The sequence below is a fragment of the Diorhabda sublineata genome, chromosome 3 (genome assembly GCF_026230105.1).
Source record: "Diorhabda sublineata isolate icDioSubl1.1 chromosome 3, icDioSubl1.1, whole genome shotgun sequence".
Taxonomy (NCBI): Eukaryota; Metazoa; Arthropoda; class Insecta; order Coleoptera; family Chrysomelidae; genus Diorhabda; species Diorhabda sublineata.
In genome coordinates this window covers 8,504,117-8,519,502 of record NC_079476.1, presented here as the reverse complement: position 1 = coordinate 8,519,502, position 15,386 = coordinate 8,504,117, and the positions used below count along the sequence as shown (strand labels likewise).

The window sequence follows — 15,386 nt, the reverse complement described above, 5'->3', positions numbered from 1 at the left end:
TTAATATTTTTAGATTATTTTTAATTGGTATCACCTCAGTATTTATGACATGCAAACGTATGATAAAAATTAAGATGAACAAATTAGAATATACCGGGCATTAATAAATAAACTTACTATCTAAAAGAAGCAAATGGTTTTTGTGCCAAAAACAATACATACCACCAAATATTTTCTATACGGAAAATTAACGTGCATTTAAATTCCATTTTGATTTATGCAATACGGGTAGTCGTTTGAGACGACCTGCACGAAATACTTATATTTCACCCTATAAATTAGAGCAAAAAACGATAACGTATCAAGAGCTGAGGAAGCTTGGATTCATTTCTGATTAGTTGCAAAATACTAAGTATTTCGTGTAGGTCGACAAAAAGTAAGGTCTCAATATGAAATTTATCACCCTTTATATTTCGAAACTATGTAAATGCATGTCACGCTTATTTTTAAAGGGGACAGTTTGTAGACTGGTTTTCAATTAATCTACCTACAAGAGTCTTTAGTGGGGGCAAACAAAACCTTTGAAATCTGTTTGACTGATACTTCATTTTTAAGGTCGTCCAACTACCTTTTCAAAAACAAATTATTTATTTTTATAAAGCAAAATTTTCACTACAAGAGCAATAAGAATCCTTCTTCTCGGCCGTGAAGACTCCTTTTCATCCTTTGCTCATTTAGCTTATCGATCTTTCAATCATTCTGTCGAAGTAGTCTCTCCGATTCTCTCTCGAGAATCGTACTATATCCTGAATGTTCAGATCTTCTCTTATAGCTTTTCTTTTTATTTGATCTCTTAGGATCACTTCTTTAATAGTTCTCGATGTTTTCATCTCTGCTGCCCTCATCATGTTCTTCGTTTTTGCTGGGTTACGCACTTCTTGTTGTAAGTTTCTAGCATTTCTGATCTCAACTACTAGGTATATACAATGTATACACTGGTGAATGGGGTGGTTCACAGCTAGTTTACATCTTGTAGGCTCTTTATCTATTACCATTGATTCTATTTTTTCCACTGATATTTTCATATTAAGGCTTTCGATTGTTGTTCGGAACCAATATAGCAAACGCTATAGGCCATCCTCGTTATCGGCTATCAAGATTACGTCGTCGACGTAGCATAATATCTTTATTGATCTTAGTCCCATCTTGTATCCTCCAGAAACTTCTTTTACACTACTGATGACAATCCGTGATCTTTAGCAATGCTTCCAAAGTGATAGAACTCTATCACATTACTTTCTTCTGGTCAGACAGTAAGTAACTAACCTGGTAGATGGATTGGCCGAAGAGGAGCAGTAGAACCGCCAGCACGAAGGTCCGATTTTGCGGCTCTAAATTCCTTTCCACGGGGGTATTTGGAACCTATTGTTTCCAAAACATAGTCCCTAAACTTGGAAGATTTGAAGAGAAGAATAACAGCTTCATCACTGTATAGAAGATAATAGAAACTTGATACATAAAATATCTTCACTGATCTACTGATTTTAAAGAATTAAAAAAAAAAAAGATTTTTTTTTGAAAAGATAATTAAACTATATATAATATTTTAGATGTTGTCCTCGCCCCGCTAAAGAATTGATATCAGGTGTTTTTCTAAGAGTAATAGGCTTTGCATATTTTTTATAGGGATCAAAATATAGAGGGTGGTGCGCTTTCTGAAATTGATATTCTGTATAATTTATTTTTTTTAACTAATATACTTATGCTGAAGTGTTCTATTTATTTTGAAAATTTGAATTGTATCGATCTACTGAAAAAACTGAAATTATTGCATTCCAGAATTTACTTTCATTTCAGATCATGTGATTTGATATTTAAAATGTTGGAACCGATATATTAGATCTACTTCTGAAGATACTAGTAGCATTTTAATGTGAATTTAAGTTTTGGGTGACGTTGAGTTCAAATGTAATGTTGTACTGATGTGGCACTTCCGATTATACTAGAAGTTGATGTCTAATTTGTTATTTTAAATAGAATATAATATTTTTCAATTTATTTTCGAATTCCACATCAAATTTTAGTTACAGTTTGTGCACAATGTCCTACACAAGTATTTCGATCTAATTCAGATTTTGAAAAAACCTAGTGCACATTGAATAATTATATCGCCATGAATAACGAAGCTAGTGACATGAAATTATAACCAATAAACAACAAACTCTTTTCCGTTAAGTTCATATATGTAACTTATTGATATTTCATATAGGTTATTTTGAACGCAGCTGCCAACATGCACAATTAAAATCATTTTGAGTTGCTTACTTCCAATAGAACACTCTGTATTTTATTATAATTTCTGCTGTATTTTTTTAAGCCAATCCGTTTGGTTAGGTTAAGTTAGGAAAGAAAGAGGAGGATCTGAAGATTATCGAAAGAAAAATAATGAGAATTATACTCGGACCAAATATTACAGCAATGAAGAAAGAAGATTGGGGGAAAAGAAGAAGTACTAGAAGGAAAAAATATAATAAGGCCAAGAGGCAGAGACAGACTATGAGATACCTTAATATCTGGAGAAACCAAATTGAAGAAGATACCAGAATCATAGAAATAAGAGACTGGAGAGCAAAATGCAGAAACAGAAAAAAATGGAGAACGCTGACAAACGAAGCCAGAACTAACAAAAAATTATAACCAAAAGAACAAGGTGAGTAATCCACCCCAATAAAGGGATTTGTAGGAGTTAAAACATAATGAAACAAAAAGTAAAGAACATCATTCGATAAAGACTACAATTGATCTTTTAAAAAATTAACATCCTATTCATAGACTGAAAAATAAATGATCCATTATATAGAAAACTACAAAAAATAATCTTAATTTATTTTCAATGCAGACTGCCATTACTTTTTTGTTGCTCCTCAAATCATGCCCTAGGTCTCACGGACTCTTTGTCATATCTTCATTCGTTGTAACAGGTTAGGTAAATACCTGATTTTTAATGTAACCTCATATGCCAAAATCTAAAGCCAACGAAATTGACCCTGATTGGCAATCTATCATAAAATGTGTCGTAAAGATGCTGAGCCAACACGCACTATGTTATGAGGGCGTGTTCTATCTTGCTGGTACCTAGCTGAAGCCATTTCTCTATTTTTTAAAGTATTTAACACTGATGGTATAGTTTCTTCTAAAATGTGGCACTATTTAAATTTTCATCATAAAATTTTATCGTCTTTTATTGTACAAAAAACATTAAAACTCCATATCAAGAATCTCTATTAATATTTCATTTGTTTTTTTGAAGTGCGATGAATTTTTCTCGACATAAGATCTGTCTGACTAATGGAGACATTTGGGGAGGTCGTAAAATAACCGAAAATATTAATTTCGTTTAAGTCACTGTCCACTAGTGGTTTATTTATATAAATTTTTGTCTTAAATTCTTAAAAGTTCGTCAACAAAATAATTAAGCGTTTTTATGTTTCAACTAAGATAATGCTATATCTTAAAAGTTGTTGGGTGTTCTGTTTAGAGTAAGAAACTTATTAATGATTTAAATTGTAATGAAATAATGAGCTTTGTTATTTCAAATGGATCACCCTATATATTTTGGGTTTTTAGAAATCCTTAAGAAATACTTATTATTTTTCATCGAATGTTCCTTATACCTAAATGCCATAATTTCAGAGTTATAGCTACAATTGCGTTATCTCCACCGAAGTTGAACTAATACATTTAGGTGCCTATGACAGCTACAATAACAAATTTGACGTTTCAATAAATTAATATTATTGAAAAGGACAGGTTATAGGGTATGGTGATAGGCGTAGAAGTGAACAAGAAATGTGTAATATCTTTAATAATTTATATCCTAACCGAAATCCCATAACGAGATCTACAGTCAGTGAACTAGTAAAAAAGTTTAACGAAACTGGTTCAGTAAAAGATTTATCCAAATCAGGGCGCAGAAAAACTGCATCAACTGAAAACAAATCTTTAAATTTTTGTGTTCTGTTAGAAGACGATCCACACTTGAGTACTATGCAAATATCCAGGGAACTTGATATTTCGCAAATATCCGTAATGAAAATTTTACGTGATAATAAATTTACATACAAAGTAACTATGGTTCAAGAGTTGTCAGATGATGATTTTGACACACGTGAAGAGTCTGCAGACCTAATGAAGGAAAAATGTTACAATCAAAACGATCCAAATTTTTTAAGTAATGTTATGTTTTGCGATGAGGTCATTTTTTTTATTAATGGAAACCTAAATCGGTATAATTGTAGATACTGGTCACGTAACAATCCTCGTTGGATGCGTGAATCTCACTGAATGTATGGGCTGGAATAATAGGCGACAAAATAATAATTTGTCCCTTTTTCATTGAGGGTAACTTAAATGGTCCGGCGTATTTAGATTTATTGGAAAATAGTATTATATCTGAGTTGGCTCAGATATTTCCAAATCCATGTAATTATTTTCAATTACATTTGAAAAAAAACTTCATTATTAAAAATTTTCAGACAATAACAATATTCCAAACGACAATATTTGACTACAACAAGGTGGTGCCCCATCTCACTATGCGGGGCAATACATAAATAATGTTTGTTATAAAACAAAATCTGCCAATATTCAGGAATTGAAAGATATGATTTCCATAGAGATGAGAAGAATTGAGCAGTCAGGGATGCAGCAAAATGCACTGTAAAGTTTTAAAAATCGCATGGCTTGTTGTATTGAAGTAAATGGACATTTTGATCAACTGCTGTAATCGCCTTCACTGTATGTTTTCTAAAATTCGTAATTTTTCTACTTTACAAATGTGAATCTACTTCTAACGTGACACAAACATTTAAAGATTTGTCTTCAGTTGTTGTACATTTTCTGCACCATGATTTGAATAAATATTTTACAGCACCAGTTTCGTTAAACTTTTTACTAACTTACTGATACTTTACCTTGTTACGAGATTTGTATTAGCACATAAATAATCAAAGAATAATCAAATTGAACGAGTTTATTCAATCGTTGCCATCTAAATATACAATATCTGTTGTAACTTTGGTGGAGATACTGTAAATGTAATTATAACTGAAATTATGGCATTTAGATATAGAGAATGAAAAATAATCAGTATTTCTTAAGGATTTCTATAAAAACAAAATGTATAGGGTGATCTATTTGAAATAACAAAGTTCTGGAAAAAGAAAGATCTGACAACAATGTAGATACCTCCATAATACCGGCCGTATTACAAGACCCTTGCGCACAAAAATTGATAATTGAGGCGTTCCGTACATAAAACTCACTCTGTATATGTAATTAACGGAAAAAAGCTTGTTGTTTATTGGTTACAATTTCGTCACTAGCTTCGTACTAGGAATTTTCATGATCTGAAAGAAAAATTGAAATACTTCATTTTTGGTATAGGACATTATGTACAAATTTTATATGGAACTTTTCGTGCCACAACCTGTATAGTAACATTCTTATACTTATATTTCCGTTATGTTAACAAATTACACACAGAAAAAATTGACAGAAACAAATCACTCGTTAATCTTTATTATTTTATTGAGGAATCTAACAAATTGTCAATATCAGCTGCCGTAGGGTAAAACAAAAGCTTTTGCCGAAGTTTTTGTGTATTTGAGCTTATTTGATCGATTTCAGATCTTATACTTTCCAGATTTATTGTAAAATTGCTTCTTGAAGAGTTGCTACTGAAAGAAGTGCGAACTTTCCTCCTGGAAACGTGGCTTTGTCAGTTTTTTTCACTATGCAGTGTTTTGCTCAGTGTAAGCAAGCTAAAACAAATTTATTACCAACTGCATTTGTAATTACAGCATCTAGTTGCTTTCTCAATAAATCCGAAGACTTTGGTCCGTTCAAATTGTCTTCTACAGAATACATAAATGGCAGCACTGCAATATTTACAGCTGTGGCGATTAATTCCATTTAACATAAACGTATATTTATCTTGAAATACTATCTTATTTGTTAAATGAGGGACTGCATTCACTTTTTGAGATATTGCTTCCTCACCAAAAAGAGTTGATCGACATACTGCAGTTGGTTCGATCCAAACCGAAAGTGATACAAAATCATCGAAGGAAATGTTCGCGATTTACTTCCATTTGTCCAAGATGAATGTTTCAGTATGTGTACAAAAGTCCATTGCACTCGTATGACAACACGTTCTGAGTACGTTCACCATTAAAAATGTCAAACTTTATGATGGCAATGTCAGATTTGACATATCACAGTAGTGTTTCCATATCTCGAAACAAGTAGGATTCGTCGTAAAAACACTTTTTAAAATCAAACTTAAATCATTGAAATAATCACCTTCAACATGCACTTCAACGTTCCTACAACTTTTTGATGTTTTCCGTAGAAAAATTTGTTTTTTCTTTCAAAAGAAAACTTCTTAATTGGGACCAAATCTCTTGCAAAGTTCCAATAAGCAGATATACGTCAGAATAACTCCTTTCAACAGTTGTTTCTAATGGAGCAGAGTCTGAATAACATTCAATAAGCTATTGCTTTACTTGTACAGTTTCTGATCCCATCAAAAAATTGTTTTTACTCAAAACATAAAACTCGTTTTTAGACATTTTTTAGATAACGAATGCACTATAATATTCAACCTTTAATATCTTGATCCTTGATTCAATTCAACACGCTTCTATTTATCCTTGATTCTAATAGGAAGAAAATGGTATGACACTGTTTCTGTCACGTGTTACAACCCCAGGACTTATGGAGTGATGTATATTAAGAAATTGCGAAATAAACTTGTAATTTAACAAATGCAAACAAGATGTAAAACACGGTCTAACTTGATTTAGAATAGAAATAAAAAATGTAAAGTCACATAGTCTGAGCTGAAATTTAATTCTGACATCTGAATTTTTAAGGTTCGTAACTGCCAAATATATAAGAATTCTTGATATATTGTGCTTTTAAAGCATTGTGATATCTCTGTAATTCATAATTCAATAATTCATACATGTTACTGAATATGAATAGACAGATTTTATTTTAGAATTTTACAAATGCAATTTTTATGTTAGAACATCATCTAATTACATTTTTTCCACGCATTAGTAATAAATGCACCTCGAAAATATTTAAAGTGGGGAATATTGTGTATTATTTTTTTTTCAATTACATTAACAAGCAACTAAAAATAAAACATGTGGCTATAATATAACTGAAAAGAACAAAAAAAATTGAGAAAAGATAGTTTACAATCGACATTTTAATTATTTTATACCCAAAAAGCATAACAAAAATATTTCTGCTACCCCCAGGATGGTTCCTCTCCCTCTTAATGATTGAATGACAAGAGAAAAAATTTCGTTAACAAACGGGTTGTGGTCAAAAATATAGTGAATGAATTTTTTTAGCAGCAATTACGTATTCTACATTTATTTCAACTAGTATGTCTCATACTCTCATTTATTGAGATAAGCATAAGTCTCATGGTAATAAATCTGTTGGTTAAGGAGAATGTGAACAGTGTGATAGAATTTTAAAAGTGAACAACTCGCGAATCAAACACGCAGGCGCGAGGCACTTTGTCATAATAAAGAGAAAAGCAATTGGTTAGGTTAGATCTTAGACTTTCAAGTAATTTTCATACAAGTTTGGTTAACAATACATACAAAGTATGTATCTCAAATAACCTCACTAAAATTTTAGTGGATCATCTTGTTGGAACACCCTCAATTTTTACGTTAGCAAAAATACAAAATTTTTGAGATTCGAATTCGGATTCAATTTCTTAGATTCTCCTATAATTTATTAAGGTATATTAAAAGATTTGGGAAACTTCGAACGTTACCAGGTAGGTTTTTTAACATGACGAGATGAAACATTTTAGATGGTGTTTGGAATGAAGTTATATTAAAATTCGCCATATATTGAAAAAATGCAATAAAAAAACTATTTAAAAAGTTGGAATTCACTTCCTGTATATCTGGCACAAGAAGACAACTATAAATTAATGTAAAACTCTTCGGAAAAGTTCTGCACACAAATTTTAAGGAAAATATTACCAGTAGACAGACACACTGACAGAAATTTGGCCAAAATTTGATCAAATCACAATATATTATTAAAAACTCTAATTCTAGTGTACAGTTATCACCAAAAAGCATAAAGAATGCGTTTAAAAAAATGCACAGCATAATGGACAAAGATATTCCAACTGCTTGCACACTTGTGAACCAAAATGCTGGATCTTCAAACTACTGGGAAAATCACTCACCAGTTTCAGGTAGAATTGGTAGGAATAAACAAACATGCCCTGGAGTGTTTGGATAGAAACATCTCTAAAAAGCATATTCACTTTCTCTCAGATAGTAAAGTGGCTTTGAAGGTCCTGAAAGCTATTGAGTGCACGTCCAAGCTTATGTATTAACAGAAACAAAGTAACCCTAATTTGCTAGTAGGGACAACTAGGACCAAAACCTCATGGGATGCCACATCAATAATGAACTGAACTGGTGGCTAAAGAATCAGATGGAGTCTTACTGAGGAAACACTTCAAGCCTAAGTTAATTCAAAAGATTCATCTCCATAACAGCTAAGAATTCTGAAGAACTTCTCGTAATGACCAGAAACGACATTAAACTGGTGATCGATTTTCTGACAGGTCACTGCACCTTAAGATGATAGGCATGACCAAGGACGAGAGCTGCAGTTATTGCGAGCAAATGATAGATATGGCAGAGCATATACTATGTGAATGTCATGCCCATTTGTCTAAAAGATTTATGTACCTCGAAGTAGACTAACACGTGAGGTGGGACATGAAAACCCCATGAAAATACCCTCATTTGGGAGAAATCTACGCGTTTTGGAAGCAGAACAATGATATTTAGAGTCTAGTACAAAATATTTTGTAGGTATATGTACAGTAAAACCAAAACAACTCCCCGAATGATCTACAATTTACTGATAAATTTATTTGGAACCTGCAATAATCAGCAATTATAAAAATGTCCCTATTACATCAGTTGATGCGGAAAGAAATTTTTCCATTTATAAATTTGTATATTCAGATAACATTTTTTAATTAACCATTTATAAATAAAAATTTACTGTTTTTATAACTAACAGCAATTTGCTTTGTGCATATTTAGATTAAGTTAAGAACCTATGTAAAAAAAATTAAAATGTCTGTTTACTATAAACTGAATGAATCAATTGATGTATAAGATTTTTTTTGCATATTTTTAACATTTTTCTGCATATTTGAACTAATTGAATTGCATATTTATACGCTTATTTTGAGGTTTTCATTCGCATATTTGGGTTTTCTTACTAATGAAGAATTAATAAAAAAATTGTTGTAATTTTAGGATGTTTCTGTTATTGGTCAATTGTTTACATATTTAATTTTATTATGATTATTAATTCAAATGTATAATTTTCAAATATTATATTGGGCATAAACTTTCAAAAGATAAGCATAGATTAAAATTCATATAAAAGGCTTTACATGTGCCAATATCAGAAATATATTAAAGTTATTTCAATACTAGTAATATTCCAGTTTTCTATACATAATGTACTAATAAAATTATTATAAAAAGTTAGAAAGTTCCTATCCCACTATAAGCCAGAAAATAGAAATAATAACTAAAACGAAATCTAAGCTAATTTCAAATAAGCTAATATTGATATAATGCAAAAAAAACTTACCAGGAGAAGATGAGTCTTGAGAAGGCGGTGGTGGCATATCAAAAGGAGGCCAAGATGCCAAACTATGAGAAGGTGAAGGTTCCCCTTGAGAGTTTTCTGCAGTATTAGATAATTCCATATTAGGATCTTCACCTAAAGATTAGAAATTTATTATATACAATAATAGTCTACTTTTATTAAATTTGGTATTATAAAATTTATCGAACATATACAGGGTGATTGATTAGTGTGATAAAGTTCAGTACCGCCTTGTTCTTTCAGATATCACATTTGAAAATTATTTACAATTCACAGTTAAAAATATATATATAAAATCCAGAATGCTTTGCCATATCAAAAGTTACCTTTTTAAAAATGAAACACCCTATATTTTATCGCAAATTTGGTATCAGCTTGACTTCCATATCACAATAATATACAGTTGTAATGTGTTCTACATGGTATTTAAAAAGTTATAACCAATTTTTCACAAATCATAAAAAGCTCAATGCACTGTACAATGTAAGAGAAATTCAAGAATGAAGATTTGTTGAAATAGTAGTAAAAATTTTGAAAAATTATCTATTTCGTTAATATTTGTTGAATCTAATACAGGGTGAATCAAAATACTAATATAATACAGTATTTTCTCGGTTTTTTCAAATAAATATTTTATGTGGGTATCAAAAAGTACTACCAAGATACTTATTTTTTTATGAAGCATTTCCCTACATCTGTAATTATTAGTTCTTGAAATATTTTGATTGTTATTTATATTATATATTATATCTAATCATTTAATGATTAATTGTAAATTGGTTATGATTTATTTGTCCAAAAATAGTATTTGATTCTGACAATACACCGTTTTTTGATTAAGCGGTTTGGAATATTTTTTGGTGTTTTGAAGAATTTGAGCAAAGCAAAAATTAATTTGATTCTCAAATTCCTTTTAAATTAATTTCAAAAAAACAGACACACCTGCAGTATCAACCAGTGGGATCTTAGACAATAACTAATTCATCATTCATCATTCTGAACAAAAGCCTGTCAGTTGTGAACCAATGCCATTTTTTTCACTGATACCATAGATACCCATCACCTGTTCTTTTCCCTAATTATTTTTCCCTACTTTGGCACTCCAATATCACATAATAGTTTTGACATCTCTCTGGTAGGTTCTCTTCAATTTGCATAATAGTGAAGTTGTTCTTAAGATTCTTTCATTGTTTTGTTGGTTTGTTAATGCATATACATTAACTATTAACAAGTTTCTAAATTTTGTCTCAAATCTCTAAGATTCGTTGTCTCATTCTAGAAGTGTTGACGTTGTTCTTTGTTTTTTCTACTGCAAAGTTACCTATTATATCTTTAGTAAGTTTACATTCCAAAATAACAATATTGAGTGATGAGGAAATTGTTAATGAACACATTTCATTTAATGATAAATTTTTTCAAAATATTTAGTAAACTTTTACAAGGTGATCGTTATGATATCAATTGTAGTTATAATTTTAGATTATTCACCTTATCTATTGTTACATTATTCCAACTACTGTTACGGAATTTTAAATTCAACGTTTCGACCACTGGATTGTTGCACTACAAATTTAAATACTCTTAAATTAAGATTTGAATGCAACGACAAATTATTTAATAAACCAAATTGACTAGTTTTCAATCGACTGCTCGTTCTGATCGCCTCGTCTTATATTTGTCTGCCTATTTGTCTCGTTATTTCTACACACTTCTAGAATACCAAGAATAATATTTCACTTCATTTTTGGGCGAACTTATTTTCGCAAATATTCCCTACAATATATATTATCAAAAATTTTTATTCTTCACATCAAATATGAAATCACTAACTAAATCACAGATATTTCGAAGGCAAACATAAATTCCTGTTCACCCATATTTTCTGGTTATTATATATTTTGATAATGAGGTTTTGTCTAATATCAGTCATAACATTTAATATTTACCTGAATGGGATGTATTTTCTTCATCATGATGATCAATCGGCTCCAGTTTTGGCTTAATAAGAGGTTCTTGATAGTCTTCTGATCTTAACTGAGTTTGTTGGGTAGTCGTTGAGCTTGGTACTTGTGGATGATCATTTTCTAATAATGGCTTTTTTGCAGGAGGATTCACAGTAGATGGTGAATGGGACTAAAAGAATTATTCTTATTTACACAACATTTAAAAGAGGGTAGGTGAGAGGGTGGCATGTTCCAACAGATTCCACCTTTATATTTTTTACTAAACTATTATTATTTAAAAATTAAATTTTCAAGTACTTGTAACTAAACCTTCATTTCAAAAAGCTTCTAAATTTTTTTCAAAACTATTAATAAATTTCAGAGGGTTGAGTCTTACATTTCTAATAAAGCTTGTACTGTGTTGAAATGTATCCCATCTATGGGGCACTATCAACAGAAGATGGGGTAGTTTTCAACAACTACAAATATAGCATGGAAAACAAATTTTTCTGCGCCTCATCTTTAAAGTACCTTATATTTCACCGATTTGTAGCAATTGAAGCGGTTATTTAAGGTTAGAGTGAAAAAAAGTGCCATAATGATAACTTTATTTCACGCTTTTTACAGTTGATCAGTCAGTAATTCGACTTGTTTTCATTTAGTAGTGACTTTCTATTACTATTATTGTAAAGATGGAAAGTGGAGATTCAGAGTTTAAGATATATACCTCTGAAGATATCATAGAAATGGCAAATGTGGCAACATTAAATTTGTTGCCGAAAAAATCCAAAGAAAACTATCTAAAAGAATATAACACTTTTATTAAATGGCGGAAGCAGAATCATATTCACAGCTTTACAGAACGCGTGCTTTTAACTTAGTTTGAAGAAAAGTCTAAAAAATCAAGTCCTCTACATTCTGTTATAGCTAATCTAAACTAAAAGCAACCTTAATTATAAATGATAATGAAGTAAGTAAATATGCGAAATTAATAGCATTTCTGAAACCGAAATCAGTTAAGTACAAACCTACAAAATTTAATTCATTCTCAAGAGGAAATAAACAAGATTTTATTGAATGCTCCAGTTGTCAAATATATAATGTTTAAAGTAAAAGTTTCAAATATTTAATTAGTTTTTGTTACTTTTTTTTATTAATTCGTAGATTACATTAATACTGGGAATAGATGGTGGTTGTCTAAGAGAAGAGTTGTATAAAATAAAATTTGATGACATTGAAAATAAGGGGCAGTTTCTACTCATCACAATTCCAGATTCAAGAACGCATACAATCGGTGTTTTACAGTTATTGGAAAAACCAGTGCAAACATGAATTTAATACATTTATGTAAAAAATATGCTAATCTGAAACTGAGAATCACAACCAGCAACCACTTCTTCCTATCATATAGAAATGAAAAATATACAAAACAAGTTGTTAGTATAAACACTTTCTTCGAAAACTCCACAGTTAATAGCGCCGCAATATTTAATTTTACCGCATCCAGAAGAATATATAGAACATATGTTTTGACATATTTTGAAATCTCTTCTATTTGATTCGAGTGGAGACATTCCCCAATTAAAACAACATGGAGGATAGATATCCACTTCTGTTGCCAAAGGGTATTGGAGCAATTCTCTCAACACAAACATAAATTGTGCTTCACGAATTTTACAATGAATTAATTGTTCTGACATAATGATTTCCAATTTGAAATTAGGCAACACTGCACGAATGTAACCCAGACAGAGATAAAACCTCTTGTGTGTTGAATTATCTTACCACTTCTGATGGGAACCATTAGAATCATATAGTTAAGTGATTCCAAGTGTCCATTATTTGGGACTAGACACTTGAAGTTTCATTAACATATAACAATTTTTTGAATCAACCTTCTTCATCATATAAGAGTCAAAAGACCAATTTGACTGTTACAAATAGTCACCACTTAAATGAATCTTTATCTGGTAATAAAACAGACACAAGGGTAACTGAATCAAAAATTCACATAAGTCAACCCACAAATGCGTTTTCAATATTCATATTGCAAAGTGAAACAAAAATATACCATTTAGTTGTTGGTTTTTCTTAATCTCGTTATGTTATGTTATGCGTTGGTTAATTGTAATTTACCAACGGCTTAATTAAAATATCCCAAATTTCCATTTAAATTTCATTTTGTTGTATAGGGCTGTAGGAAAAATAATGTATGCAACATGTGCACAAAGTGTACTCATGGAAAGTGAAAATTTTTCTACACTAATATTATTTTAAAATCATCACATTAAGAAATTGCTAGATATTTCCAAGGGAATATTTTTTCCAATTACAGAATTAGAAAACAAATTTCATTAGGTTTTTAATTCCTAAGCTACATAAGAAGGAATAAGTTCAAATCAAGCCAAAATATTGAAATGGATTTCCTCAAAGTCTATAAATTATGTCACAAAAACTCGGAAATAAAATAATATTTGCAAAGAGAATAAAGAGATACTGAGGCCTCTATTTTTTTGATACTCGTAATTTTCCTTAAGCAATACATTGAAAATATTGAAAAAAATATATTTAGAACTAGAAATCATATTACCTGTGGTACTTGAGGTTGGTGAGGTGATGAAGACTTTGTTAATTTTGGACTTTCTATAGGCCTTAACTGTTGAATTGGTCTAATAATCTTTTTTACTGGTCTAGGTCTCTTCATAATGTTTTGTCTTTGATCTTGATATCCAAAATTATTTCTGTTACTGTTCGTGTAACCATTTGTCTCCTTTAACATAATAGTTTGAATATTATAATTGTTATAACTGCCAAAAAAAATTCTTTTCAATCGTCTCACATATATTCTGTTCAATTTAATTTGTTGTTCAATAGTTGAAATACTTACCGAAGTAGCTGCTGCCGGATTGTTATCTGTTAATCCTTTAACTTTCAACATTTCAGCAACTCTCATAAAAGTTGGAATCTCTTCCTGGCTAACACTAACTTCACCTTGATACATAAACTGTAGGAGGCTGCAAAGGGCATTATAATTTACATCAGGCAGTATGACTATAGGATGTTTACACGGATTTACTCTAAATAAGTCTTTAAAAAATGGACTACAAACTGATAACACTGTTTTATGTGCCTTCAAGAACTTTCCCTCTGCAGCTAGAGTCACATCCACAAGATCTTCATCTTTAAATAAAGTGTGAAAGCCTGAACTCAAATTAGCGTGGAAATTATTCCAACAAAGAGAAAATTGTTCGCCTTCCATTTCGCTTTGAGTAGGTATTCAAAGCTAACTGAAAAAGTTACAACAATAGTCACGATTTAAAAAGTTCCGTTTATCGATAGTACATACTGTTTTTGTTCGTGTTACGGTTATAAATAGTTGATAAAAAACCGAAATATCATTTCTTTGTGATTTCTAGAATTGGTTCTACCCAGATTAGTAAAATTGTGGATATTTTTTGTGTGGTCACTAAATTATGAGCCTCGCCGCAGTCCGCACATACAGGTTTTTTTTAGTCAAGTTTCAAACCATCATATAAATGTCAAATGAAAAATAGCGACCTGTAACGTTTACATACAAATGTCATAGTACTTTATCCAGTAACACAAAGATGGCAGTAACGTGTTAAATTTGAACTTTTTAATTGATATAATTTTGTACGTTTAAATATAAAAAGTTTCATGGAATTAATTTACATAAGGATTCAATAGTAATAAATACACTTTGAAATCATTGAAAATGGAAAAGATAAATTTTAT

At 30.6% G+C, this 15,386-nt stretch overlaps 1 protein-coding gene across 4 annotated transcripts in view; it reads right to left on the bottom strand.

The window, feature by feature from the left end:
• LOC130442153 (protein bric-a-brac 2-like) overlaps positions 1-15,164 on the bottom strand; it is a 73,875-nt gene extending 58,711 nt beyond the window's left edge. Inside the window, exons 1-5 of one of the 4 annotated variants that reach the window (XM_056776236.1) lie at positions 14,977-15,164; positions 14,518-14,917; positions 14,221-14,400; positions 11,634-11,820; positions 9,670-9,801 (exon numbers count right to left, since the gene is read on the bottom strand). In XM_056776236.1, the coding sequence (XP_056632214.1) occupies positions 9,670-9,801; positions 11,634-11,820; positions 14,221-14,400; positions 14,518-14,889 (871 nt within the window). In that variant the 5' untranslated portion in view covers positions 14,890-14,917; positions 14,977-15,164. Of the gene's footprint in view, positions 1-9,669; positions 9,802-11,633; positions 11,821-14,220; positions 14,401-14,517 lie in introns of all 4 variants that reach the window. The other 3 variants (XM_056776235.1, XM_056776237.1, XR_008909672.1) reach the window with 3 other exon arrangements.
• Positions 15,165-15,386: the final 222 nt, after the last annotated feature.